We start from the raw sequence: 26,567 nt of genomic DNA, 5'->3' as shown, positions 1-26,567 counted from the left end.
AGGCTGGAGTGCGGTGGCATGATATCGGCTCACTGCAATCTCCGCCTCCCGGGATTCAAGCAATTCTCAGGAGGCTTCACCCTCCTGAGTAGCTGGGATTACAGGCATGCACCACCGCACCCAGCTAATTTTTGTAGTTTTAGTAGAGACCATGTTAGGCTGGTCTTGAACTCCTGACCTCGTGATCCACCCACCTAGGCCTCCCAAAGTGTTGGGATTACAGGCATGAGCCACTGCACCGGCCGTTAGGAGATTTTTTAACTGTGTCCATGTTAGGCACTAGAAATCTTGGCTCTAAGATTCTAGCATGGTTCACCTGGTCCATGATTCTGTATTTAACAATACCACAATAGGTCTTAAATTCTGGACTTTTTGAAGACCATGAAAAAGTTTGTTGAGACTAACATAAAGCTTCACCTCTGGCCCCGGTTGTCATAGCTAGGAGTGGATTTAGGAGGTTTAGTAAACACTTTGATAATTGATTTCTCCAAGGATGTTTTTTGTTTATTTTGAAATGTTCTGAGTTCTGTATGATTGCTTTCAATCAATGGTTTTCAGACTATTTCAGCAGTGTAACTTAAATATCTAAATAGGTGATGGCAATGATGAATGGGTTTCTTTGGTAGCTTTTTTCAGATGAAAGTTTCTAGCTAGCTTTCTGATCATAAAAGCAGTATTTTCTTTCTCCTCCCTCTTTCTCCTTCCCTTTCTCCCACCCCCCCACTTTCCCGTCGTTCCCCCACTTTCCCCTCATTCCCCCACTTTCCCCTCCTCCCTTCCCCTCCTTCTCCCTTCCCCTTTCACCCCCCTTCTCTCCCTCTCTTTCTGTCTTCCCCCACCTCTCTCCTTTTTCACCAGGTCTCACTCTGTCACTCATGATAGGGTGCGGTGGCATGAACATGGCTCATTGCAGCCTAGACCTCCCAAGTTCATGCAGTCCTCCCGCCTCAGCCTCCTGAGTATCTGGGATGACAGACATGCACCACCATGCCTGGCTAATTTTTAAAAATTTTTAATAGAGATTGGGTCTCACCCGTGAGTACCAGGCTAGTCTTGAACTCCTGGGTTCAAGCAATCAGCCTCCCACAGTGCTGGGATTATAGGTGTGAGCCACTGCACCCAACCTAAAAGCAATCTTTTTTTTGGAGATGGAGTCTCGCTCTGTTGCCCAAGCTAGAGTGCATTGGTGCAATCTCAGCTCACTGCAACCCCCCCACCCCCGCCCTCCTGGGTTCAAGTGATTCTTGTGCCTCAGCCTGCTGAGCAGCTGGGATTACAGGCGTGCGCTATCACCCCTGGTTAATTTTTCTTTTTTTTTTTCTTTGAGATGGAGTCTTGCTCTGTCGCCCAGACTGGAGTTCAGTGGCACTATCTCAGCTCACTGCAGCCTCCGTCTCCTGGGTTCAAGCAGTTCTACTGCCTCAGCCTCCCAAGGAGCTGGGACTACAGGTGTGCGCCACCATGCCCAGCTAATTTTTGTATTTTTAATAGAGATGGGGTTTCACTATGTTGGCCAGGATGGTCTTGATCTCCTGACGTCATGATCCGCCCACCTCGGCCTCCGAAAGTGCTGGGATTACAGGTGTGAGTCATTGCACACAGCCAGTTTTTGTATTTTTAGTAGAGACGCGATTTCACCACGTTGGCCAGGCTGGTTTTGAACTCCTGACCTGAAGTGATTCGCCGGCCTCGCCCTCCCAAAGTGCTGGGATTCTAAGTGTGAGCCACTGGGCCTGGCCAAAAGCAGTCTTTTCAGTGTGATTTTTTTTTTTTTTTTTTTTTTTTTAGATGGAGCCTCATTTTGTCTCCCAGGCTGGAGTGCAGTGGTGCAATCATGGCTCACTGCAACCTCCGCCTCCTGGATTCAAGCAATTCTCCTGCCTAAGCCTCCCAAGTAGCTGGGATTACAGGTGCCTACCATCACACCTGGCTAATTTTTGTATTTTTAGTAGAGACAGAGTTTCAGTATGTTGGCCAGACTGGTCTAGAACTCCTGACCTCAAGTGATCTGCCCACCTTGGCCTCCCAAAGTGCTGGGATTACATACGTGAGCCACCATGCCGGGCCTCATTGTGAAAAATTAAATGCAGAATATACAAAATACAGACTTTGAAAGGCCTTTGAACTTCTCTTTTTTCTTCATTCTCTTCTCAAAAAAGTTCAGATGTTTCCAAACGTAAAAATTATGAACATCAGATCATGATCATAAATTTTCTTTCAGAAATGTAACAGGTGTTTTGTCTGTATGTAAGAGTCTACCTTATTTTCAGATAGCGTTTTAAAGATGTAACCATAAAAATCACTTGATTAAAGTATACAGTTTATTTTCTGTAGATATACAGAGTTGTGCAACCATCATCACATTCTAATTTTAGAGTATTTCCATCATCCCCCAAAGATCCCTCATACCTGTTTCACCTTATTATTTTTAAGAGTTAGGACTGGGCGAGGTGGCTTATGCCTGTAATTCCAGCACTTTGGGAGGCCGAGGCGGGCGGATCACGAGGTCAGGAGATCGAGACCATCCTGGCTAACATGGTCAAACCCCGTCTCTACTAAAAATACAAAAAATTAGCCAGGCATGGTGGTGGGCGCCTGTAGTCCCAGCTACTGTGGAGGCTGAGGCAGGAGAATGGTGTGAACACGGGAGGCAGAGCTTGCAGTGATCCGAGATCGTGCTGCTGCACTCCATCCTGGGCGACAGTGCGAGACTCCGTCTAAAAAAAAAAAAAAAAATTAGCTGGAATGGTTATGCCACCATTCATTTAGCGTCAAATTGATGGATGTCAGTTGTTTCTAATTGTGGGTTAATGAGCATCGTTAAGCTTATATTTTCCAGTACTACCATGATTAGTTCCTTAGGACAAAAAGCTAGAAGAATTGCTGGGTCAAAGGCAATGTGTATTTTAAATATTGATGAATATTGCCAAATTGCCTTCCAAAAAGTTCATACGAACTTACCCTCACCAACAATGGATAACTGTGCTTTTAGGCAGTTTAAATCTTATGCAATGAAAGCACGTTGTATAACGTTTCAGTATACCTCTAGGGAATTCCAGAGCAGTTTCAGAAATCATGAAAAAGTTTGTTGAGAAACTTTGCAAAACTCAAAAACCACTTAACTATAATGTATTTTTATCAGAATTACCTTGAGTTTTATTTTAAACTTTTTTTTTTTTTTTTTTTTTTTTTGAGACAGTTTTGCTCTGTCACCCAGGATGGAGTGCAGTGGCATGATTTCAGCTCACTGCAACCTCTACCTCCCAGGTTCAAGCCATTCTCATGCCTCAGCCTCCTGAGTATTACAGGTGCCTGCCACCACACTGACAATTTTTTTATTTTTAGTAGAGACAAGGTTTTACCATGTTGGTCAGGCTGATCTTGAACTCCTGACCTCAGGTGATCCACCCGCCTCAGCCTCCCAAAGTGCTGGGATTTTAAACATTGATTTTTTTAAGGCAAGATTACTTAATGTTTAATAAGGCAAAATAGTGTGTAGTATGTACTGTGGAATGGTTTCTATTTAAAGAAGGAAAAAAATACACCTTAGAGCTGAATCATATTGGCTTCAGTTAGGAGTATCACTGCTTGTCAGGAGTAATTACAAAATAATCTGTTTATTCAGTTTTTATAAAATCAGTCTTTTATAGAATGTATTTTTTAAAGATTAGTAGTTGTAACCTAATTTTACTTTTTTTTTTAAATTAGGATATATCAACTCAAGAAAGTAACATATTAGGGGCATTCTGTGATATGAATGTAAGTGTTTACCTTTTTTATTCTGTTATGGAAGATTTTATTTTTATTTCTATATTTTTAACAAAGCCTCATCCATATGTTTTATTATTTATGTCTTTTGAGTTTCTCATCAGTATCTTTCCAGTATTGCTGATAAGATAAAAATCATTCGTTCATTTTCAAATAATGACATGTTTTCTTTATTTTCCCAGGATGTAGAAGTACCATTGCATTTGCTTCGTTATGTATGTTTGTTTTGTGGGAAAAATGGCCTTTCTCTCATGAAGGATTGCTTTGAATATGGAACTCCTGAAACTTTGCCATTTCTTATAGCACATGCATTTATTACAGTTGTGTCTAATGTAAGTATTGTTTTGAATTGATCTTAATTTTGGGAGCAATGTCTAGCATATCAGTAACATGAATTTTATGCTCTGAAAAGGAGGTTTTGAATGATTTGCATGTGTAATTTTTTTTGATTTTGACAAAATGAGTACAGAAACGTATTAATGATCTTTATTATTAAGATTAGAATTTGAATAAAATTAAAAGTTACCTATTTTAAAGCCAAAAGGGGTCATGGCTGTAATTATCTATTTTATCTAAAATAGGTGACTGCATAAAACTTTTGCTAATTTTCATTTTTTAACTTTTATTATTTATTATTTTTTTTTTTTGAGAGAGGGTCTCACTCTGTTGTCTAGGCTGTAGCTTCGACCTCCTGGGCTCGGGTGATCCTCCCACCTCACCCTCCTGAGTAGTTGGGACTAGAGGTGTGCACCACCGTGCCTGGCTGAATTTTTGTACTTTTTTTAGAGACAGAGTTTTACCATGTTGCCCAGACCATTTTAAACTTGCTCTGCCTGGGATTCTGTCCTGGGAAATTTTTGACTTTGTAGGTTATTGGTTACTTTAAATGATGCTTGCCTAGGTTACTATTATAGTATGCCTGAATTCACTTACACATGAAGATGTAACATTTCTTCTTGCCTTTGAAAATAAGGTAATTCTTCTGTATCCTGTGAATGTCAGTTTACTGTGAAGCACAGTGGGTATGGAAAGAAAGATACTTTTATTTATTTATTTTTTTGAGACGGAGTCTCGCTCTGTCCACCAGGCTGGAGTGCAGTGATGCAGTCTCAGCTCACTGCACCCATCTGCCTCCTGGGTTCAAGTGATTCTTCTGCCTCAGCCTCCCGAGTAGCTGGGACTACAGGCACGAACCACCATGCCCGGCTAATTTCTGTATTTTTAGTACATGTTGGCCAGGCTGGTCTCAAACTCCTGATTTCATGATCCACCCACCTTGGCCTCCCAAAGTGCTGAGATTACAGGCGTGAGCCACCGTGCCCGGCCCGGAAAGAGATACTTTTAAATACCTGTATATTAAAATTCATCCTTTAATAACCTATTCTGGTCATCATTTAAAAAATTGGTAAAGCGAAAGTTCAGTGTACCTTTACCAAACCCTGAAATCTTGTGTAATGGAATTACCTTAATTAATAGCTAATATCAGATATTTAAATTATCTATAAAATAAAAATATTGGGTGAAAAGTGACTCAACCAAATATTTTGTTGCATTGTTTCCAATGCTGTGTGCTTTGCAGTGATGTGGTACATTGGAAACAGCACTGACATTACTAAAATTGGTAATAAATGATTATTGTCAAGGTCATTTTTAGTTAAAAAATTCCATGCATTCTGATAGGTTGAAAATATTACATATAGTAGTAGTGTAGCATGTAGGTTAATAATGTAGCCTTTTTTTTTTTTCTTTTTTTTAGACGGAGTCTGGCTCTGTTGTCCAGGCTGGAGTGCAGTGGCATGATCTTGGCTCACTGCAACCTCTGTCTCCCAGATTTAAGCAATTCTCCTGCCTTAGCCTCCCGAGTAGTTGGGACTACAGGCATATGCCACCACCCCTGGTTAATTTTTGTATTTTTAGTAGAGATTGGGTTTCACCATGTTGGTTAGACTGGTCTCAAACTCCTAACCTCGGGTGATCCTCCTGCCTCAGCCTCCTAAAGTGCTGGGATTACAGGTGTGAGCCACGGTGCGTGATCTGAGCCTTAATTTTTTTAGTTTGCAAAATGGGAATGATGGTGGTATCCATCTACTTTAGAGGATTGTTGTGAGGTTTAAAATGAGAATGAAAGATTTTAAGCTCACAGTGTAGCACTTGACATATTAAGTATGTAGTAACTGGTGGCTTTTACTAACTTCGGTTGTTACTAAATACTTAAGTGATCCTGTTATTCTGATTGAACTTATTTGTTTGATAGGAAGTTTTATGTACTTTGGCATTCTCTGAGAGAAAATATCTAAATTTAGTTAACTGAAATGCTGGGATACCATTTTTATTTTACACTGTGGTAATTTTGGAGAGGGCATATAATTTTGAAACACCAAATTATCAAAGGGTTTACTTAATCAGGAATATTATATAAATCTGGATTAAACTGTGTCTTGAATTTATTTGTACAAATTCTTGGTTAACAGTCTAGTATGGAAAGCTTGTTAAAGACTTTATTACTATATCTTTAAAAGTTATTGTTTACAGGGTTTTTTCTTCCTTATTTTATCCGTTTTTTTTTGAGACGGAGTCTCACTCCGTCACCCAGGCTAGAGTGCAGTGGCACTGTCTTGGCTCACTGCAGCATCCACCTCCTGGGTTCAAACAATTGTCCTGCCTAGGCCTCCCTAGTAGCTGGGATAACTAGTGCATGCTACCACACCCAGCTAATTTTTGTATTTTTAGTAGACACGGGGTTTTGCCATGTTGTCCAGGCTGGTCTTGAACTCCTAACCTCCCGTGATCCACCCACTTCGGCCTCCCAAAGTGCTGGGATTACAGGCTTGAGCCACCGCACCTGGCCTTTGTTTTGTTTTTGTTTTTGCTTTGAAAGAGAGGTCTGCTGTGCGGTAGCATAATAGCAGCTCACTGCAGCCTTGACCTCCCAGGCTCAAGCAAACCTCCCATGTCAGCCTCCCAAGTACCTGGGACTAAAGGTGCATGTCACCATGCCTGGCTAAATTAAAAATTGTTTTTGTAGAGATGGGGTTACACTGTTGCCCAACCTGTGAAGTTATCCTTTACTAAATAGAAAGGTTTAGGCTTAGATTCTGTTTTATCTTTCTCTTCAGCCCTTTTATGACTGCTAATTGGTGGGCTGTTGTCAATCTGCATAGTTTTCTTTATCTTGCAACTCAACTGAGGCCATTAAAGCAAAGTTATACTATTTAAATTAATGTATTTTTTGAACACCATAATACTATACACCATAATACTATATGATCTGTGTTTATTAATTTTCTGAGAATAATAACTCAATGGAGTAACTCTTTAATTGGCATCTTTTCCTTATAAAAAATATTGTAGATTGGCTCTCTGCAAGCTAATTTCTTTTATATGGTTAATATTCTAGTGTACATTAAGAGCTTAGAGTTCTTTTTGTAATCAGGCTTACTACAGAAGCTGTGCTTTATTTATTTCATAATAATTTCTTCTAGTGGTTCATTGTATAAACCCTGATCATTTTTGTATGTCCATTCCTTTTCTTGCGAAGTGAGCAGCTTGTTTAACCATGGTGTTTTGGCTTCAATATGGTGAGGTCTGTATTTGGGAATCTCTGAATTTCACAGGAATGAGTAGAACTATATTTAACAATGAAAAAAATAGTATTAGATTTTAGGGCAGCCCTTTGTAAAGAAAATAAAATAACTCATAAATAACTTTTGTGGCAGGACAGATATGGACTGACGTTACTGAATACCTCTTTTTTTTTTTTTTTTTTTTTTGAGGCGGAGTCTCGCTCTGTCGCCCAGGCTGGAGTGCAGTGGCGCAATCTCGGCTCACTGCAAGCTCCGCCTCCCGGGTTCACGCCATTCTCCTGCCTCAGCCTCCCGAGTAGCTGGGACTACAGGCGCCTGCCACCGTGCCCGGCTAATTTTTTGTATTTTTAGTAGAGACGGGGTTTCACCGTGTTAGCCAGGATGGTCTCGATCTCCTGACCTCGTGATCTGCCCGTCTCGGCCTCCCAAAGTGCTGGGATTACAGGCATGAGCCACCGCGCCCGGCCTTACTGAATACCTCTTTTTCTCAGTTTATTATACTAAATCACACATTCAGAAGAGAACATGTTTATAGCATTTCCTGGGACTCAGGAAATGATCCCATTCTGTTTATCTTCTAGGATGATTTCCTCCTCACTTGAAGAAAAAGCTATATATTTATTTTGAGACTGGCTAATTTTTGTGTTTTTGGTAGAGACAGTGTTTCACCATGTTCCCCAGGCTGGTCTTGAACTCCTGGGTTCAAATGATCCGCCCTCCTTGGCCTCCTAAAGTGCTGGGATTACAGGTGTGTGCCACTGCACCTGGCTGATTTCCTCACTCTTACTGAGGCAAGGTAACTTTGTCAGATGGTGAGTGTTATTTTTTATTGATTGATTGATTGATTGATTTTTTTGAGATAGAGTCTCGCTCTGTCACCAGGCTGGAGTGCAGTGGTATGATCCCTGCTCACCGTAGCCTCCGCCTCCCAGGTTGAAGCGATTCTCCTGCTTCAGCTTCCCGAGTAGCTGGGACTACAGGCACGCGCCACCATGCCTAGCTAACTTTTGTATTTTAGTAGAGATGGGGTTTCACCATGTTGGCCAGGATGGTCTCAATCTCTTGACCTTGTGATGCCCCCACCTCAGCCTCCCAGAGTGCTGGAATTACAGGTGTGAGCCACCACGCCTGGCTGGTGAGTGTTTTTTTTCAGAACCTGAATCTAGAATCCTGAAATTGCATCTGAGGAAAACTCACTCTGCTCTGGGTTTGACTTATCAACAAAGAAAGGAAATTCTTACCTTATCAGATTAAGGTTCAAATCAGATAATAACATCAAGGCCATACATTTATTTCAATCTCAAAAACTTTAGCAGATTCTTAACCAGAACTTCAGCAGTTCTTAACTAGCTGAGTTTTAGGAGATTTCTCAGTTTGCACAAATATTATTCCACCTATTATATGGATCCGTTCTTTAATAACAGCTGCACCCACAAGAAAACAACAAAGATCTTTATGTAGTTTTCTTACTTTGCAAATGCAGCTCTTTATGTAGTTTTCTTGCTTTGCAATTGCAGCTTACTAACATTTAACACAGCTTAGAGAAATAGAACATGGAGGCACACACGTTTCTCCACTGAGACCCAAATGGAAGTTAATCTCATTTTGTTGAGTTACACATGGTTTTAGCTTACAGTATCCTTCCTCAGCCCTCAGCTCTTTGCCTGAGTTTGTCATCTCATACATAACACCTTTTATTAATTTATAAAGAATCCAATAGAGACAAGGGGTTTATTATTATGGAGGAGAAAGAAGTGCAAATGAGGATTAATAAAAGAACTTCACACAAAATATGCTTTAGTCAAAGGTACAAGCTTGCAGGGCTTAAGTAACATATAGGGGAACACAATAACAATTTCTGAATGTTCAGTGTCCTAAGACTGCTTTTTACAAATATACTAGCAAAGACTGTTTAATATCAGAAACTAGGGTAGTATTACATATTTTTTGATATCTCTCTACTAGATAGGAGAATAGGAAATTAAGTTTTCATGATGCCACTTTGTCAGAACTAGGTTTGATGCAGAACGCTGTTTTTCTGCAGTTACAGGGAGCAAGGTACTTTTTTTTTTTTTCTTTTTTTCCCTATTTCTGAGAGTTTTAACGTAGGTTAAAAGGTTAGGAGGGCTGCTAGAATTCTATTAGCACCAAGCAGGGGGTGGGGAGAAGGAAACCTGGAAAGCTGAAAACTTAAAAAATGATAAAGGACACACTGTAGGATTAATAGCGTATGGAATTTGGTTTTTATGATGTTGGGATCTATAGTAGTGTTAAAGAATGCTGATTTTTATAATGATAGAATCCTAGGTTTGAATTGTACCTCTGTTGCATAGTACGTAATTTTGTTTTCATTACTTTTATAAGCATTACTTTTCTCATTTATCACAATGGGAATATTAAGGACTTAGTAAATGGTAGCTCTTTCTTGTATTAAAATTTTTTCTTGTATTGACATTTTTCTTCATTTGCTATTTTTAATTGAAATTTTTACTCACTTGTGTCTGTGTATTCCAAAATAAAAGATATAACTATGCCCTCTGATGTATCTTGTATAAAATAGGATTTTTTAACCTTTTGTTAAAATTTGAAAAATAACATTCATAAAGAAACATACACAAAGTGATAACATGTGGCTCAGTGATTTATCAAAGCAAATATTTGTTTAACCATCACTCAAACCAAGAAACAGAACATTGTCAACTCCCCAGAAGCCTACCTTATGAGTCCTCAGGGCCACTAACTATTCCATCTCTTTTCCTTTAAAAATAAACACAATTCATACTTTAAGGCTGATCATTCTGCTTTTTTTAAAAAAAGTTTTATCACCTAACCTTATATCCCTAAACACTGTAATTTGGTTTTGTCTGTTTTCACCATGCAAATGGAATCACATACTATGCATTCTTTCATGCCTGGTTGCTTTTTTTAAATGCCGAAATTTATATTGCATGTATGTATGTTCATTTTTATTGCTGAATTATCTTTTAAAATATACCAATTTATTTTACTGGTGATGGACATTTAGGTTATTACAGTTCATATGGGTGTCAGCATTCTTCTATGTGTGTTTTGGTGAACGTGTGTGCATTTAATTTGGATATATATATATAAGTAAATTTCTTATCAGGGTGTGTGTGTGTGTGTGTGTGTGTGTGTGTGTGTATATTCTTTTTCTGAGATGGAGTCTTGCTCTGTTGCCCAGGGTGGAGTGCAGTGGTGCGATCTCAGCTCACTGCAAGCTCCGCCTCGTGGGGTCACGCCATTCTCCTTGCCTTAGCCTCCTAAGTAGCTGGGACTACAGGTGCCCACCACCATGCCTGGCTAATTTTTTGTATTTTTAGTAGAGGCAGGGTTTCACCGTGTTAGCTAGGATGGTCTCGATCTCCTGACCTCATGATTTGCCTGCATCGGCCTCCCAAAGTGCTGAGATTACAGGTGTGAGCCACCATGCCCAGCCTTTTTTTTTTTTAACTCCCCTGTACCCCCACATCCCCTTGAGTTTGCGTATTTTCAAACTTAGGTGTTAAACCTATGGTTTCCTTAGGTGGTTGTATTAATTTATACTTCTGTCAGGTCTGTGAGAGTTCCCCTAGTTGCATATGCTTGCCAAGTGTTGACTTGGTTTTTTAGAGATTTCTAGTGGATTTATAGTAGTAGCTCATTGTGATTTTATTGTTTTTTGAGACAGGGTCTTACTCTGTCACCCAGGCCAGAGTGCATTGGGGTGATCTCAATTCGTTGCAACCCCCACTCCCTGGGCTCAGGAGATCTTCCCACCTCAGCCTCTTGCATAGCTGGTGTGTGCCACCATGCCCTGCTAAGCAGATGTGGGGTTTTGCCACATTGTCCTGGCTGGTTTCAAACTCCTGAGCTCAAGCAATCCTCCGTCCTTGGCCTCCCAAAGTCCTGGGATTACAGGCATGAGCCACTCCACCTGGCCTTTGTTTTTTATATATGTGTGTGTGTGTGTGTGTGTGTGTGTGTGTGTGTGTGTGTGTGTATAAATATATGTGTATATATAAAAATAAATTTATATATAAATATATATGCATACACACACACACACACACACACACACACACACACACACCCTTTTTTGTTGTTGTTTTTTGAGATGGAGTCTTGCTCTGTTGCCCAAGATGTAGTGCAGTTGTGCGATCTTGGCTTACTGCAGTCTCTACTGCCTGGGTTCAAGCGATTCTCCTGCCTCAGCTTTCCAAGTAGCTGGGATTACAGGAAACTGCCACCAAGCCTGGTTAAATTTTTTGTACTTTTAGTAGAGATGGGGTTTCACTATGTTGGCCAGTTGGGTCTTGAACTCCTGACCTCAAAGTGATCTGACTGCCTCAGCCTCCCAAAGTGCTGGGATTACAGATGTGAGCCACTGCACCTGGCCTGTTATATATTTGTAATGACTAATGAGAATCAGCACCTTTTCATAGGCATATTACTTATTTGGATTTTTTTTTGCGAAGTACCTGTTTCAATCTTTTGCCCATCTGCAAAATTGGATTATTTTTTTCTTGCTGATGTTTAGAATTTCCTTGTGTGTTTTAGATAGACGTCTTTTTAGGTAGAAGTCTTTTGTTTGATGTATGTATTGCCAATATCTTCCACTCTCGTGTTGCTTTTCACTCTTGTGTTGAAGAAATGTTATTCATCAAGCTTCATTTTGTATAATTTGTCAGTGTTTTTCTTTATGGTTAAGGTTTTCATTTTTGGTTGAAAAAGTCATTTTTCACTCTAAGGCCATGAAGATACTTAAAGTTTTTGTTTGTTTGTTTGTTTATTTTTAGATGGAGTGTCGCTCTGTTGCCAGGCTGGAGTGCAGTGGCTTGATCTCAGCTCACTGCAACCTCCGCCTCCTGGGTTCAAGCGATTCTCCTGCCTCAGTCTCCTAAGTAGCTGAGACTACAGGCACTTGCCACCACGCCCAGCTAATTTTTTTGTATTTTTAGTATAGATGCGGTTTCACCATGTTGGCCAGGATGGTCTCGATCTCCTGACCTTGTGATCCGTTGGCCCCCCAAAGTGCTGGGATTACAGGTGTGAGCCACTGTGCCTGGCCAAAGTTTTTGTTTTTTTTTTTTGAAAAATTTTTTTCTTGCTTACCTTGAGCAGGAAACAAGTATTAACTGCTTTACCTTTCATATTTTGATCTATTCAACTGCAATACATTTTTATTTATAATTTCAGGAGGGATTAAGATTAATTTTGTTTTTCATACAGATATCCAGTGTTCCTAACACTGTCACAAAGACAGTCATTTCTTCTTTGTTCTGTAATACTACTTTTGTTGCACAGGTTAGTCTTGAACTCCTGGCCTGAAGTGATCCATCCATCTCGGCCTCCAAAAGTATTGGTTACAGGTGACTCATGCCTCAGCACTGCAATGAGCCAAATCGGATGTTTTTATGTGCATGGGTTTGGGCTCTTTGGCATAGTACAGTATTCTATTTGCTTAATTTTGTGCTGTTTTGCCCACTGCCTTAATTACTGAAGCTTTACAAGAAGTCTTGCTCTCTGGGAAAGCAAGTACTACCTCCCTGTCGTATTTCTTTTCTTTTCTTTCTTTCTTTCTCTCTTTTTTTTTGGGGGGGGTAGACAGAGTCTCACTTTGTCACCTAGGCTGGAGTGCAGTGGGACGATCTCGGCTTGCTGCAACCTCCGCCTCCTGGGGTTCAAGTGATTCTCCTATCTCAGCATCCCAAGTAGCTGGGGTTACAGGTGCGCGTCACCACACCCAGCTCATTTGTTTTTGTATTTTCAGTAGAAACAGTTTCACCGTGTTGGCCAAGCTGGTCTTGAACTCCTGACCTCAGGTGATCTGCCCACCTCGCCTTCTTTGAGTGCTGGGATTACAGGCCTGAGCCACTGCACCCAGCTTCTCCTTGTCATATTTCTTTTTTTTTTTTGAGACAGAGTCTTGCTCTGTTGCCCAGGCTGGAGTGCAGTGGCGTGATCTTGGCTTACTACAAGCTCTGCCTCCCAGGTTCACGCCATTCTCCTGCCTCAGCCTCCCAAGTAGCTGGGACTACAGGCGCCTGCCACCATGCCCAGCTAAGTTTTTTGTATTTTTAGTAGAGACGAGGTTTCACCATGTTAACCAGGATGGTCTTGATCTCCTGACCTTGTGATCCGCCCACCTCAGCCTCCCAAAGTGAAATGTGAGCCACTACACCCGGCCTCTTTGTCATATTTCTTAGAGAATTTTGGCTCTTCTTGGACCTTTGTGCTTTGAATGAGTTTCGTAAGTTCTGCACATAAACCTTTTTGGATTGCACTGAATCTATAGATGAATTTCGGGAGAACTATTATCTGCACAATAAATATGGCAAATGTCTCCTTATTTACATGTTCTTTAATTGATTATTTTCCAACTTTTTATGTAGAGGTGTATATCTTGTTAGATTACTCCTAGACACATGATATTTTTGATACTGTTGTTAAGAGAATCTTTTTGAAAACTGTATTATTTGTTCCTGAGAACAAATAAATAAGAAAAGAACATATATAGGGTGTTGTGTGTATGTATATATAGGTGTGTGCATATTTGTTTATATTAACCTAAGCAGCAGTTTTGCTAAACTCTTTAGTTTCAGTGTTTATCTGATAATTATTTTGGGTTTTCTAGTTATGTATTATCTCAGAGTATTATTTTAAATTCTTCTTTCTAGTCCTTTGCCTTTTACTTAGTTTCTTAACTTATTATACTGTCTAGGTCCTTCAGTGCAAGTGGAATTAAGGCTTCCTTCTCTTGTTCCTAGTCTCAGGAGGCAAAGTTTTTAACATTTCATCGTTAATGTAGTATTTACTACAGAGTTTTTATAGACGTCTTTTATTTGATTATAGTGAATCCCTACATTCTGTATTCCCAAATTCATGTATTTTATTTTTTAATTTTTTTTGTTTTGAGACAGGGTCTTGCTGTGTTGTCCCGGGTGGAGTACGGTGACGCGATCTTGGCTCACTGAGACTTCCACCTCCTGGGTTCAAGCGAATCTCCCACCTCAACCTCCCAGAGTGCTGGGACTACAGACATGTGACACCATGCCTGGCTTGTTTTTATATTTTTTTGGTAGAGACGGAGTTTCAGCCATGTTGCCCAGGCTGGTCTTGAACTCCTGACCTCAAGTGATCCACCTGCCACGATCTCCCAGAGTGCTGGGATTATAGGCATGAGCCACCTCGCCTGTCCAGATTTGTTTTTAATTTGTATCTCCTGCCTGTGTCAAGACTCAGTATCAGAGTTTTTTGTTTGACGGTTGGGTTAGGATTTTTATTCTTACTATTTTTGAAAATAAAACTATTATAATATATTCACATTTGATTTATAAATGTTAAAATATTGTGTAGAAAAAATAAGGTAATATATTTATTGTAACTTTTATTATAACTCAGTTGAGTTGTAAGTTATAGTAAGAGCTTATTTCAGTAAGTACTTGTTTTTTTTTTTTTTTTTTTTTTTGTTTTTTTTTTTAAGTACTTGTTGATATTGTAATCAGTGTGTGACTGTAAAATATATTTGCTTCAGATACTGAAATGACTAGAAGTTATGGGTAATTTGAAATATTTTAGGAAGGAATGATGAGATGATTAGTTAAAAACTATTATGGCTTATTAAAAAACTAATACAATGCCTTGTATTAGGGATGCTACCATACAAAGAGGTATAGAGAATTATTTGGTAAGAAAATATTACTTTGAGAGATGGTTTTTTCTTTTCAGCAAGAAGCTAAGATTAATTTTTCAGACAGACTTCATGTAAAATAAGATATATATAATATATAGGTTAAATTTCCTGATACATGTGTAATTCTGTTTTGTACTATACTCTTTTCATAATTGATAATATATGTAATTTTAGAGGCAGCAAAATACTAACTGATCCTGGTTTTTGTTTTGTTTTTTATTTGAGACGGAGTCTCGCTCCATTGCCCAGGCTGGAGTGCAGTGGTGCAATCTCGGCTCACCACATCCTGTTCCCCCCCGCCCGGGGGCGGGGTTCAAGCGATTCTCCTGCCTCAGCCTCTCAAGTAGCTGGGGCTACACGTGCGCGCCACCATGCCCAGCTAATTTTTGTGTTTTTAGTAGATACGGGGTTTTACTGTGTTGGCCAGGCTGATCTCAAACTCCTGACCTCGTGATCTGCCCGCCTCAGCCTCCCAAAGTGCTGGGATTACAGGCGTGAGCAACCGCGCCTGGCCAATGCTCTTGTTTTTCATTAGTTCAGTGAAAGATACATGTATTTCACATATTTGTTAGGCATTAATGTTGTTTTTATGTTTCTTATATAGATTAGAATATGGCTACATATTCCTGCTGTCATGCAGCACATTATACCTTTTAGGACCTATGTTATTAGGTAAGTTTATAAAATCTCTTTACCCCGATTATCAGTGTAATATATTTAAAGAATTTATAATATAGAATTATATTGTTTGAAAGTCCCCTATAGTCATATCCTCTAGAGAAAATTTCAAGTAACAGTTCGGTAAATAGTGTTTTTTATGCACATATGTGGATTTATATTTAATGTTTACTTTTTAGCAAATTATGTTGGACTTTTTTTTACATGAGTATGTAAAGAATTAAAGAGATTAATAATGGTTATTCCACCGTATTTAGTCAGTCAACAAATACACAGTAAGTGTCTGTTACATTCTAGGCACTGAGGATATAGCAGAGAAGAAAACAAATTGCAGAAATCTCTGCTCTTGTGCACTCTGTTTACAAAAGAAGTAAATGATAATACTATATCAGAAAGTGAGAAGTATTATAGGATAACTAGCAGCAAAGGTGGATTGAGAGTTCTAGAGAGTGGGTTACAGTTTAAATATGCAGACAGGGAAGGTCTCATTGAACGAGAGGTGACATTTGAATTTTATAAGTCTCAACCTAAAAAGGAAGCCTAAGAAGATGGAGAAAGGGTTGTACTGATTAGAATTAAAGTATGAACTGTCGGGATTCTGCATATTTTATTTCTTGATAACATTTATGAGAGTATTGTACTTTTTTTCTCATTTGCAAAGGTTTGAGTGTCTCCCATTTTCACAGTACTACTCAACTTTTGGGAGACAATGTCAGGCAAAGAATCAGATAGTGATGAATGCTATGCAAGTAAGTTAGTGTGATACAGAGGGAGTATGGGGCCTTTCTGAAAGGTGATATCTGATGGATGTGAGTCAGCTATTCAAGTAATTATTAGACATATTGTAGAAGGAACATGTCAGTATAGGCTTTGAAGTTGGCATATGACACAAACTAGAAGCAGATTGTTGTGGAGAATAATGTGTAAGGGGATATAATTACGAAGGTGGAGGGATAAGCAGGGGCAGATTATTCAGGGTCCTGTAGGCCACTGTAAGGAGTATGGATTTAATTTTTTCAATGGGAATCTATTGAAAGGTTTTTAGCAGATGTTTCATGATTTTTTAAAAGTTTTCCTTGGCTTTTAAGTAGATCATAAATATAGGGTGGCTGGAATAGAAGCTAGGAGGAGACCAATTGAAAGGTTTATGTATTAGTCCTGGAAGGAAAATGACGATTACTTGTAGTAGGATTGTCGATGATTTTGAAAATGGGATGAATGTAAGTGAAAATAAAATCAATAATACTGGTCATTATAGGGTATAAAGAAAAGGGTAGTATTGTGGATGTGGATGACATTCAGCACCCCCCCTCCTCAATTTTTTATTTGTACTGTGGATATCATTACTGAGATGTGAAAATGTGGGAGAACTTAAAGACAAGACTTTGAGAGGCCTGTGGGACTTTTAAGTGGCACTGGCAAATTGGGAGTATGAACTTGTAGTTCAGAACAGTTTCATTAATTTAAGAGTTGTGAGTGTAAAGATGGTATTTAAAAACCACAGGAGTCACCTGAGGAGAGCATACAGGAAAAGAGAGGTGAGTCTAAGATAGAGCTCTGTGTCGGTTGGTTTTGCTGTGTAAGAAAACATCCCTCAAAACTTAGTGGCTTGAAACAATAGCCAGCCAGGCATGGTGGCTCGTGCCTGTAATCCCAGCACTTTGGGAGGCCGAGGCGGGAGGATCACCTGAGCCCAGGAGTTCAAGACCAGTCTGGGCAACATAGCGAGACTCCATCTCTGCGCAGGGGAAGAAAATTAGCTGGTCGTGGTGGCATGCTCCTATAGTCCCAGCTACCAGGGAAGCTAAGGTGGAAGGATCACTTGAACCCAGGAGGTCGAGGCTGCACTGAGCTCTGATTGAGCAATTGCACTCCACCGTGAGTGACAAAGCAAGACTTTGTTTCATAAAAAAAAGAAAAAATAACAGCCATTTATTATTTCTCACAGTTCTCTGGTTAGCTAGGCAGTTTTGTTGATCTGTATTGACTTGGCTGAAACTGGATGGTCTAGGTTAGCCTTGTTCCCACATTCTGTGATTGCCATGCCGATTGGTCTTGTGGGGTGAGGGGGAATCTCATATATGTTTTGGAGTTGGCTTCATGTCAATTGGAGCATCAGACATTTCTCTTTCATCGAGCAGGCTAACCTTGGTTCCTTGTTTTGTTGGTGATTAGAGTTCCCAGCAAGAGAAAGCAAGCTCAAAGGCTTTTCTAGCTTCCCCTTATGTCATGTCTATTAATATCTCATTGTCCAAAGCAAGTTACATGGCAAGGCCCAGATTTAAGGTGTAGAAATAGATTACACCTTTTGATGAGAGGAATAGCAAAGTCACATTGCAAATTCTTGTACATATAATGATGGGAGGAATTTGTGGCCATTGAGGAACACTAATGTTGAAAGGTTGGACAGCAGAGAAGGAATCTGCCAAAGAGATTAGGCAGAGCCTGAGAGGAAAACCAGAGGTTTGTGGGTTTTGGACACAGAAAAAGTTAATGCTTACAATATACATTTTAAGTTATTGAGTGGTCTTTAAAAATGCTTTATGAATTTTTATGTATTTTCTATTTCTGAATCATTTCAGGTATTTATGCAAGCTCTCTGATCAGGAGTTACGACAGAGTGCAGCTCGTAACATGGCTGACTTAATGTGGAGCACAGTCAAAGAACCATTGGATACAACATTATGCTTTGATAAAGAAAGCCTAGATCTTGCATTTAAGTACTTTATGTCACCTACTTTGACTATGAGGTTGGCTGGATTGAGTCAGATAACAGTAAGCTATATTTGCTTTATTTTTGGTCATTGTTTATTTGCTTTCTGGTCTATCATAATAATACTACCCACTATTTATGGAGCACTTCGTACTAGGCATTGTGCTAAGTATTTTACGTGGATTACTTTGTATGGTCTTCACAAAGAATTTCGTGTTTCTCCTATTTTAAATAAGAAGTCTGAAGCTTAGATTTATATGGATTTATACGGTGGATCCATTTGATTTCCGGGTCCAACTCTTTCATCATTTTGTTTTTGTCTTTTTAAACTATTTAGATTTTTATGTTTATAGATGTTTTGAGAAAGAGGAATAATTAGAGGGCTTTATAAACAGTTAATTAATTTTCCAGGCAGAAACCATAGATTATTGGGCTGTAGGCCAAATTTTACTAAATGTTTGTTCTGAATAGTCTTAAATACTGTTTTTAAATAGGACAAAATAACATAAAAATCTGTATTCTTGGCTTCTCTTGGTGAGAGGGTTGGAAGAAGGCCTGGTATCCTTGGGTCTGTATTCTTGCATAACAACAGTCTGTTAGAACTAAGTAATTAACTTTATCCTTCAGAATGAATGTGCTTTCTCCGGTTTGTTACAGTCCCCATTTGCTTTACTCCTTTACATTTCTGTTTTTTGTTTTGTTTTGTTTTTCTTGGAGGTGGAGTCCCATTCTGTTGCGCAGTGGCATGATCTCGGCTTACTGCAACCTCCACCTCCTGGGTTCAAGCGATTCTCTTGCCTCAGCCTCCTGAGTAGCTGGGACTACAGGTGTGCGCCACAACGCCCGGCTAATTTTTTGTATTTTTAGTAGAGATGGGTTTTCACCGTGTTGGCCAGGCTGGTCTGGAATTCCTGACCTCAGGTGATCCACCCGCCTCATCCTCCCAAAGTGTTGGGATTACAGGCGTGAGCCACCCCACCCGGCCACATTACTGGTTTGGTTTTTTTGTTGTTGTTGTTTTGTTTTGTTTTGGTAGTGTAGTCACACTGAAAATCTGAAGTAGCTAGAGTTTACTTGTGTACTGGGTTTCATAAATACAAAAGATACTTGTTGATATTGTCCCAGATAAATTAAATCTTGAGTGGATTTATCTAGGGAGTCTTTCCTGAAACTTTGCCTGTAATGACATATTACTTGCTCTCTTGCGTTGGATTGTTGTATTTTTTTACTTACTCAGCTTTGTTTTCTCCAGTGTGCTTAGTGTAATAAAGAATACTATTTGTGGAATGAGTTTAGTTATTTTGTTTTTTGTTTTTTGTTTTCTTTTTTCGGGATGGACTCTCACTCCGTCGCCCAGGCTGGAATGCAGTGGCGCGATCTTGGCTCACTGCAACCTCTGCCTCCTGGGTTCAAGTGATTCTCATGCCTCAGCCTCCTGAGTAGCTCGCGTTTTAGGCACATGCCACCATACCCAGCTAATTTTGTATTTTTAATAGAGATGGAGATTTACTGTGTTGGCAAGGCTGGTCTCGGAACTCCTGACCTTAGGTGATCCACCTGCCTCGGCCTCCTGAAGTGCTGGGATTACAGGTGTGAGCCACTGCCCCTGGCCGTTATTTAGTATTTTAATATAACAGAAATAGTTTTATTAATTGGGAAGTGTGTGTCTCTGATTATGTCTTAGATTTTATAATGTTAATCTAGTTACTGTGATCTACATATGTCAATCAGTTTACCATGTTTCTTAGTATTTGCTGACATATGCAAGAATAATTTTGGAAATAAAAACCCTTAATTTCTTGTCTTTAATCATAGAATCAACTCCATACCTTCAATGATGTGTGCAATAATGAATCATTAGTATCAGACACAGAAACGTAAGTAGGAGCATTAATTTATATATAAGTATACCATTTTAATGTACAGTTGTTTATATGGTAAATTCTAATTTTTAGATTTAATTTTTACTAGAAATTCTTTGCCCTGTGACAATTTGTACAGTCTTCATCAAGCTTTCAGAACATTATGCTGTCTGTAACATAACTCTCTCTCCCTCTTTTTTTTTTGAGACAGAGTCTTGCTCTGTTGCCCAGGGTGGAGTACAGTGGTGGGAGCATGGCTCACTACAGCCTCAAGTTCCCAGGGTCAGGCAATCCTCCCACCTCAGCCGCCTGGATAGCTGGGACCACAGGTGTATGCCAGTATGCCTAGCTAATTTTTGTGATTTTTGTAGAAGCAGAGTTTTGCCACGTTGCAAAACTCTGGGCTTGTAGACTCAAGCCATCCGCTTGCCTCAGCCTCCCAAAGTGTTGGGATTACAGGTGTGAGCCACTGTGTCTGGCCGCATTTCTCTCTTTTAAAAGCATATGTCAACATATAGTACCATTTGTCACAGTATGAAAGCATACTGTTTATACTGGAGAATTTCGTCTTAAAATATGGTACTGATAGTTTTCAGAAAGTATACTGTCTTAGTCCAGGCTGCTGTAACAAAGTACCATAGATTGGATGACTTATAAACAACAGAAATTTATTTCCCATAGTTCTGGAGGCTGGAAGTCCAAGATCAGGTTGTTGCCAGCATCGTCAAGTTCTGGTGGGGTCCTTCTGGACTGTAGATGGCCATTTTCTTTTATTTTCGCGTGGTGGGAAGAGGCAGAGAGGTCTCTGAGGTCCCTTTTATTAGGCCACTAATCCCATTCATGAAGGCTCCACCCTCATGACCTAATTATCTCCTAAAGGCCGCATTTCCAATAACATCACATTGGGAGTTAAAAAAGTAGTTTTTATAGCTTAAACTTCTTTGGTTCTGAGAAATATATGTATTCCATTTAATTGTTCATCTAGTATAGAAATCAGTTTTTAAAATCTCAAACAGTAGGATAGAATATCTTCTCCTGGAACAGAGTTGGATTGGTTTGTTAGAAAATTCTTAATTATACATGTGAGTCATACTTTAGTGTAACTTGATCTTACTACTGCTCTAAGGCGCTAATCCCAGTTGAACCTAGGTCTTCATGAATTTGGAAACCAGAGACTGTCTCTTGACTCTTTTTTCCCTTCAGACTAGGGAGTTGTTATTCTCCCAGTTGTTCTTCATATGGTATGGTTTTTGGATTTATCACTATATGAGTTATTCATCTCTGGAAATATTCTTTGTCAGTGGTCCCCTTAAAATGTGTTGCCTAGAATTTTTCATTGCTTTATAAATTCTGGATTATATTAGAAGTGTTATTTCACACTGTCAAGACATTATGTAGACGATATCCAGTGTATTTATAAAGCTACAGCTCTGTGCCAGGCACAGTGGCTCACGCCTGTATCCCAGCACTTTGGGAGGCTGAGGCAGGCAGATCACTTGAGGCCAGGAGTTCAAGACCAGCCTGGCCAACATGGTGAAATTCCATCTCTACTATAAATACAAAAATTAGGTGTGGTGGCGCATGCCTGTGATTCCAGCTATTTGGGTGGCTGAGGCACGAGAATCACTTAAACCCGGAGACAGAGATTGCAGTGACCCGAGATCGTGCCATTTTCACTCCATCCTGGGCGACAGAGCGAGAGTCTGTCTCAGAAAAAAACCAAAACAAAACAAACCTACAGCTCTGGATTTTCATTTTCATCCTGTGTCCCCTCACCCCTCCACCTCCGCAAGACGGCTTAAAGAGAATCTTATATAATTGCTAATGTGATATTCATACTCCTCTCATCCCCTGTGAAAAGGATAAAAATTTGGAATGTTCACTGCAGTAATAACACATTCAGGCTAGGTGTTGTGTGAAAACAGTGAATACGGGAATAAGAAGGAATTCCAATAACAAATGCAAGGAATATACATCCTAAAGACATGTTTAAGAGAATAGGGAGGAGAACGAAAGTATTGAGGACGGGTGGTAGAGAGTTCAAGATGGGAAGGGAGTGTGTATACAGTGTGAGAAAATTGGAGTAAAGAGAAAAAGCATGTGATAAATATTGTTGGCGGCTGTGAATTGGGTGTCTTTTTTTTTGTTTTTGTTTTTTTTGAGACAGAGTCTCGCTGTCGCCCAGGCTGGAGTGCAGTGGCGCGATCTCGGCTCACTGCAGGCTCCGCCCCCCGGGGTTCACGCCATTCTCCTGCCTCAGCCTCTCGAGTAGCTGGGACTACAGGCGCCTGCCATCTCGCCTGGCTAATTTTTTGTATTTTTAGTAGAGACGGGGTTTCACTGTGTTAGACAGGATGGTCTCGATCTCCTGACCTCATGATTCGGCCACCTCGGCCTCCCAAAGTGCTGGGATTACAGGGGTGAGCCACCGCGCCCGGCCGATTTGGGTGTTTTTAAGCAGTTTTATTAACATATAAATACTATGCATATAAAATTCACTTTTTAAAATATACAAGTCAATGAATTTTATAATAGTAAATTTTTAGAGTTGTGCAGCTGTCACCACAGTCCAATTCTAGAACATTTCCATCACTTAAAAAAGATGTCTTTTGCCCATTTGTAGCCAGTACCTATTATTTCCAGCCTCACTAATCTACTTTCTGTCTCTGTAGATTTACCCATTTTGGGATATTTCATTTAAAAGGAATCAAATTATAGTAGTCTTTTTCTTCTGGCTTCTTTTCACTTAGTATACTCTTGTTCATTTGTTTGAGGTTCATTGAGATTGTAGTTTGTCTCTGTACTTTATTCCCTTTTATTGCTTAATAGTATCACATTGTTTAGATATACCACACTTGATCAATTACCAGTTGATGGATATTTGGTTTGTTTCTACTTTTTGTTTGTTTGTTTGAGACAGAGTCTTGCTCTGTCGCCCAGGCTGGAGTGCAGTGGCGCGATCTCGGCTCACTGCAAGCTCTGCCTCCCGGGTTCACACCATTCTCCTGCCTCAGCCTCCTGAGTAGTTGGGACTACAGGCAGCCACCACCACTTCCGGCTAATTTTTTGTATTTTTAGTAGAGACGGGGTTTCACCGTGTTAGCCAGGATGGACTCCATCTACTGACCTCATGATCCCCCTGCCTTGGCCTCCCAAAGTGCTGGGATTACAGGCGTGAGCCACTGCGCCCGGCCTGTTTCTACTTTTTGATTAGTATAAATAATGCCATTATAAACATTTATGTAAAGTCCTTTTGTGATCATGTGTTTTCATTTTTCATAGTAGATACTTAGGATTAGAATTGTTGCTTATATGATTAGTTTACCTTTAACTTACATAGGAGCTGTCAAACTGTTTTCCAGTATACCTGCATTATTTTACACCCCCACTAGCATTGTAGGAGGTTTCCAGTTTCTCCCCATTCTTGCCAGCAGTTGTTATTATCTAGATTTATTATTGCCATTTAGGGGGTATAAAGTAGCATTTCATCATGGTTTTAATTTGCATTTCCTTGCTTTTTAATGATATAAAACACCTTTTTACGTGGTTATTTGCCATAATGTTTCTTCGTTCACAATATTGCCCAGTTTTTAATTGGATTCTTGGTTGTGTTTTATGGCTTAATGTGGTCTGTACTACAGACTGTTCTGTGTGTGCCTAAGAAGACTGTACATTCTGCCGTTGTCATATGGGGTGTTCTATAGATGTCTGTTAGGTCAAATTGGTTTGTAGTGTTGTTGTCTGTCTCCTATATTCTTGTTGCATTTTCTGCCTAGTTCTTCTCTATTATTGAAAGTAGGAGACCAAGTGCAGTGGCTCATGCCTGTAATCCCAGCACTTTGGGAGGCTGAGGCTGGTGGATCACCTGAGGTCAGGAGTTCAAGACCAGCCTGGGCAACATGGCGAAACCCTGTCTCTACTAAAAATAAAAAAATTAGCTGGGCCTGGTCGTGAATCACTTGAACCTGAGAGGTGGAGTTTGCAGTGAGCCGAGGTTGCGCCACTGCACTTCGGCCTGGGCAACAGAGCAAGAGTCTCTCAAAAAAAAAAAAAAAAAAAAAAAAGTATTGAAGTCTCCAAATACATTTGATCCTGAGTGTTTGCAGATTTGGTCATCTCTGTATGAGCTCTGAAGCAAGATGACAGAGTGCCAGCTTGTTTGACTTTAGCTAGGAATGTGCATATTGGAAAATTCTAATCTTTCAGTGCTATGTGCATGTCTGTGAGTGCCTATGAAAATGCCACAAGTATTGATTTTGGAGTTACAAATAAATTGCAGCAAATGGATGAATTCACAAATATAGAAACCATGGAAGAGAAGAAAAAATATTTTTCTTCACAAATACGGAATGTGGAGATGGAGGTGCTGAGGGGCAGTGTGGTGGAGTGTAAGAAGCTCTGGTGCCACTTGGATGGCGTTTGAATCCCAACCCTAGCACTTGTTTAGGCATAGGGGTTGGCCTCAGGCAAGGCATCTAAACACTTCTGAACCTCATTTTTTCTCTCTCTCTTTTTTTTTTTTCCCCCTGAGATGGACTCTCGCTCTGTTGCCCAGGCTGGAGTGCAATGGCATGATCTCAGCTCACTGCAAACTCTGTCTCCTGGCGTCAAGCAATTGTGCTGCCTCAGCCTCCTGAGTAACTGGGATTACAGGCGTCTGCCACCACCACACCTGGCTAATTTTTGTATTTTTCATTAGAGACAGGGTTTCACCATGTTGGTCAGGCTGGTGTTAAGCTCCTGACCTCGAGCAGTCCACCCGCCTTGGCCTCCCAAAGTGCTGGGATTACAGGTGTGAGCCACCATATTTGGCCACGCCGTTTTCTCTTTTGTAAAATAGAGAAAATAGAGTCAACCAGTATGAGAGGTTTTTCAGATTCAAGATCTGTGTATGATATCTATATTATGTACATATTTCCTATAGGGCAAAGGGTTCATTATTAGCTAATTCAGTGTTTGCGGTGACTCTGTAGAATATAACTAATGCGAGTAATAAGAATCAGCTGTATTGTTGAATTGTCGGTTTCTCCTTTTAATTCTGTCATCAGTTTTTGCTTCATGTATTTCAGGAATTCTTTTGTTAGGTCCATATGTATTCCTGATAACTTGATCCTTTTTTTCATTTTAAATGTCTTTGTCTCTTTCAGACATATTTTGGCTTAGTCTATTTTATTTGATATTGGTATAACCACTGAACCTTTCTTAAGCTTATTGTTGGCATGGCTTATCTTTTTCCATTCTTTTATTTTCAGTCTGCTTGTTTTGAAGCTAAAATGTCTTGGAGGTAGCATATAGTTGGATCTTTAAAAAAAAATCTAGTCATATAATCTCTGCCTTGATTAGAGTTCTTAATTCACTAATAATTTTATATAGCTTGTTTTACATCTGTCATTTTGCTGTTGGTTTTCTGTGTATCTCATATGTTGTTTCTCTATTTCTCCTTTACTATTTTTGTAGTATATATGTAGATTCTACTGTGTCATTTTAATTCCATTGATTTAAAAATATCTTAATTTTCTTAGTGGTTTTATGGGTTAAATATGCATTTAACTTCTTGACATTCATACTGATTTAACTCTAATAAAATAAGATAAAAAACATTGCTCCTACGTAGCTCCATTACTGTTTGGGATAAGAAGTTAGCTATTAGTCTTATTCTGGTTCCCTTGTGTATGCTTAGTTGTTTTTCTCTTACTCCTTTAAATCATTTGACTACAATATGTGTAGATGTGGAGTTCTTTGTGTTTATCCTGGAGTTTGTTCTACTTCTTGGATGTGTAGATGAATGTGTTTCATCAACTTTGGGAAGTTTGGGGTATTCAGATATTTTTTCTGGCACCTCTTCCACTTTGACCCCTATTGCATGTATGTTTTCAGACCTCCGAATAGTGGTTATTAATGGTACTGTCCAATTTTATAGTTGCATTGTTATTACGAAAGTCCCTGGGTCTCCCCTTTAAATATTTGAGACAGTGTCTTGCTCTGTTGCCCAAGCTGGAGTGCAGCAACAGCGCGATTATGTATTACTACAGCTCTGACCTGTACTCAAATGATCCTCCCACCTCAACCTCCTTAGTAACTGAGACCACAGGCATGAGCCACCATGCCTGGCGGAAATAGGCTTTTATTACGTTGCCCAGCCTGGCCTGGAACTCCTAGGCTCAAGCAGTCCCCCCCCGCCCACCGACCTCAGTCTTCCAAAGTGCTGGGATTACAGGCGTGAACCACAGCACCAGCCTGGGTCTTCTGTTAATGTCCTTTAATAGACT

At 39.8% G+C, this 26,567-nt stretch overlaps 1 protein-coding gene across 3 annotated transcripts in view; it reads left to right on the top strand.

The window, feature by feature from the left end:
- Window positions 1-26,567, top strand: part of USP34 (ubiquitin specific peptidase 34) — a 288,791-nt gene that overhangs the window by 75,287 nt on the left and 186,937 nt on the right. For all 3 annotated transcript variants that reach the window (XM_030827871.1, XM_030827873.1, XM_030827872.1), the window contains exons 4-8: window positions 3,709-3,759; window positions 3,951-4,100; window positions 15,650-15,717; window positions 18,306-18,498; window positions 20,252-20,313. In XM_030827871.1, the coding sequence (XP_030683731.1) occupies window positions 3,709-3,759; window positions 3,951-4,100; window positions 15,650-15,717; window positions 18,306-18,498; window positions 20,252-20,313 (524 nt within the window). The remainder of the gene's footprint in view (window positions 1-3,708; window positions 3,760-3,950; window positions 4,101-15,649; window positions 15,718-18,305; window positions 18,499-20,251; window positions 20,314-26,567) is intronic.

Source organism: Nomascus leucogenys, chromosome 14 (genome assembly GCF_006542625.1).
Source record: "Nomascus leucogenys isolate Asia chromosome 14, Asia_NLE_v1, whole genome shotgun sequence".
NCBI lineage: Eukaryota > Metazoa > Chordata > Mammalia > Primates > Hylobatidae > Nomascus > Nomascus leucogenys.
Note: the sequence above shows the minus strand (reverse complement) of the source record. Positions and strands in the feature narration are given on the sequence as shown.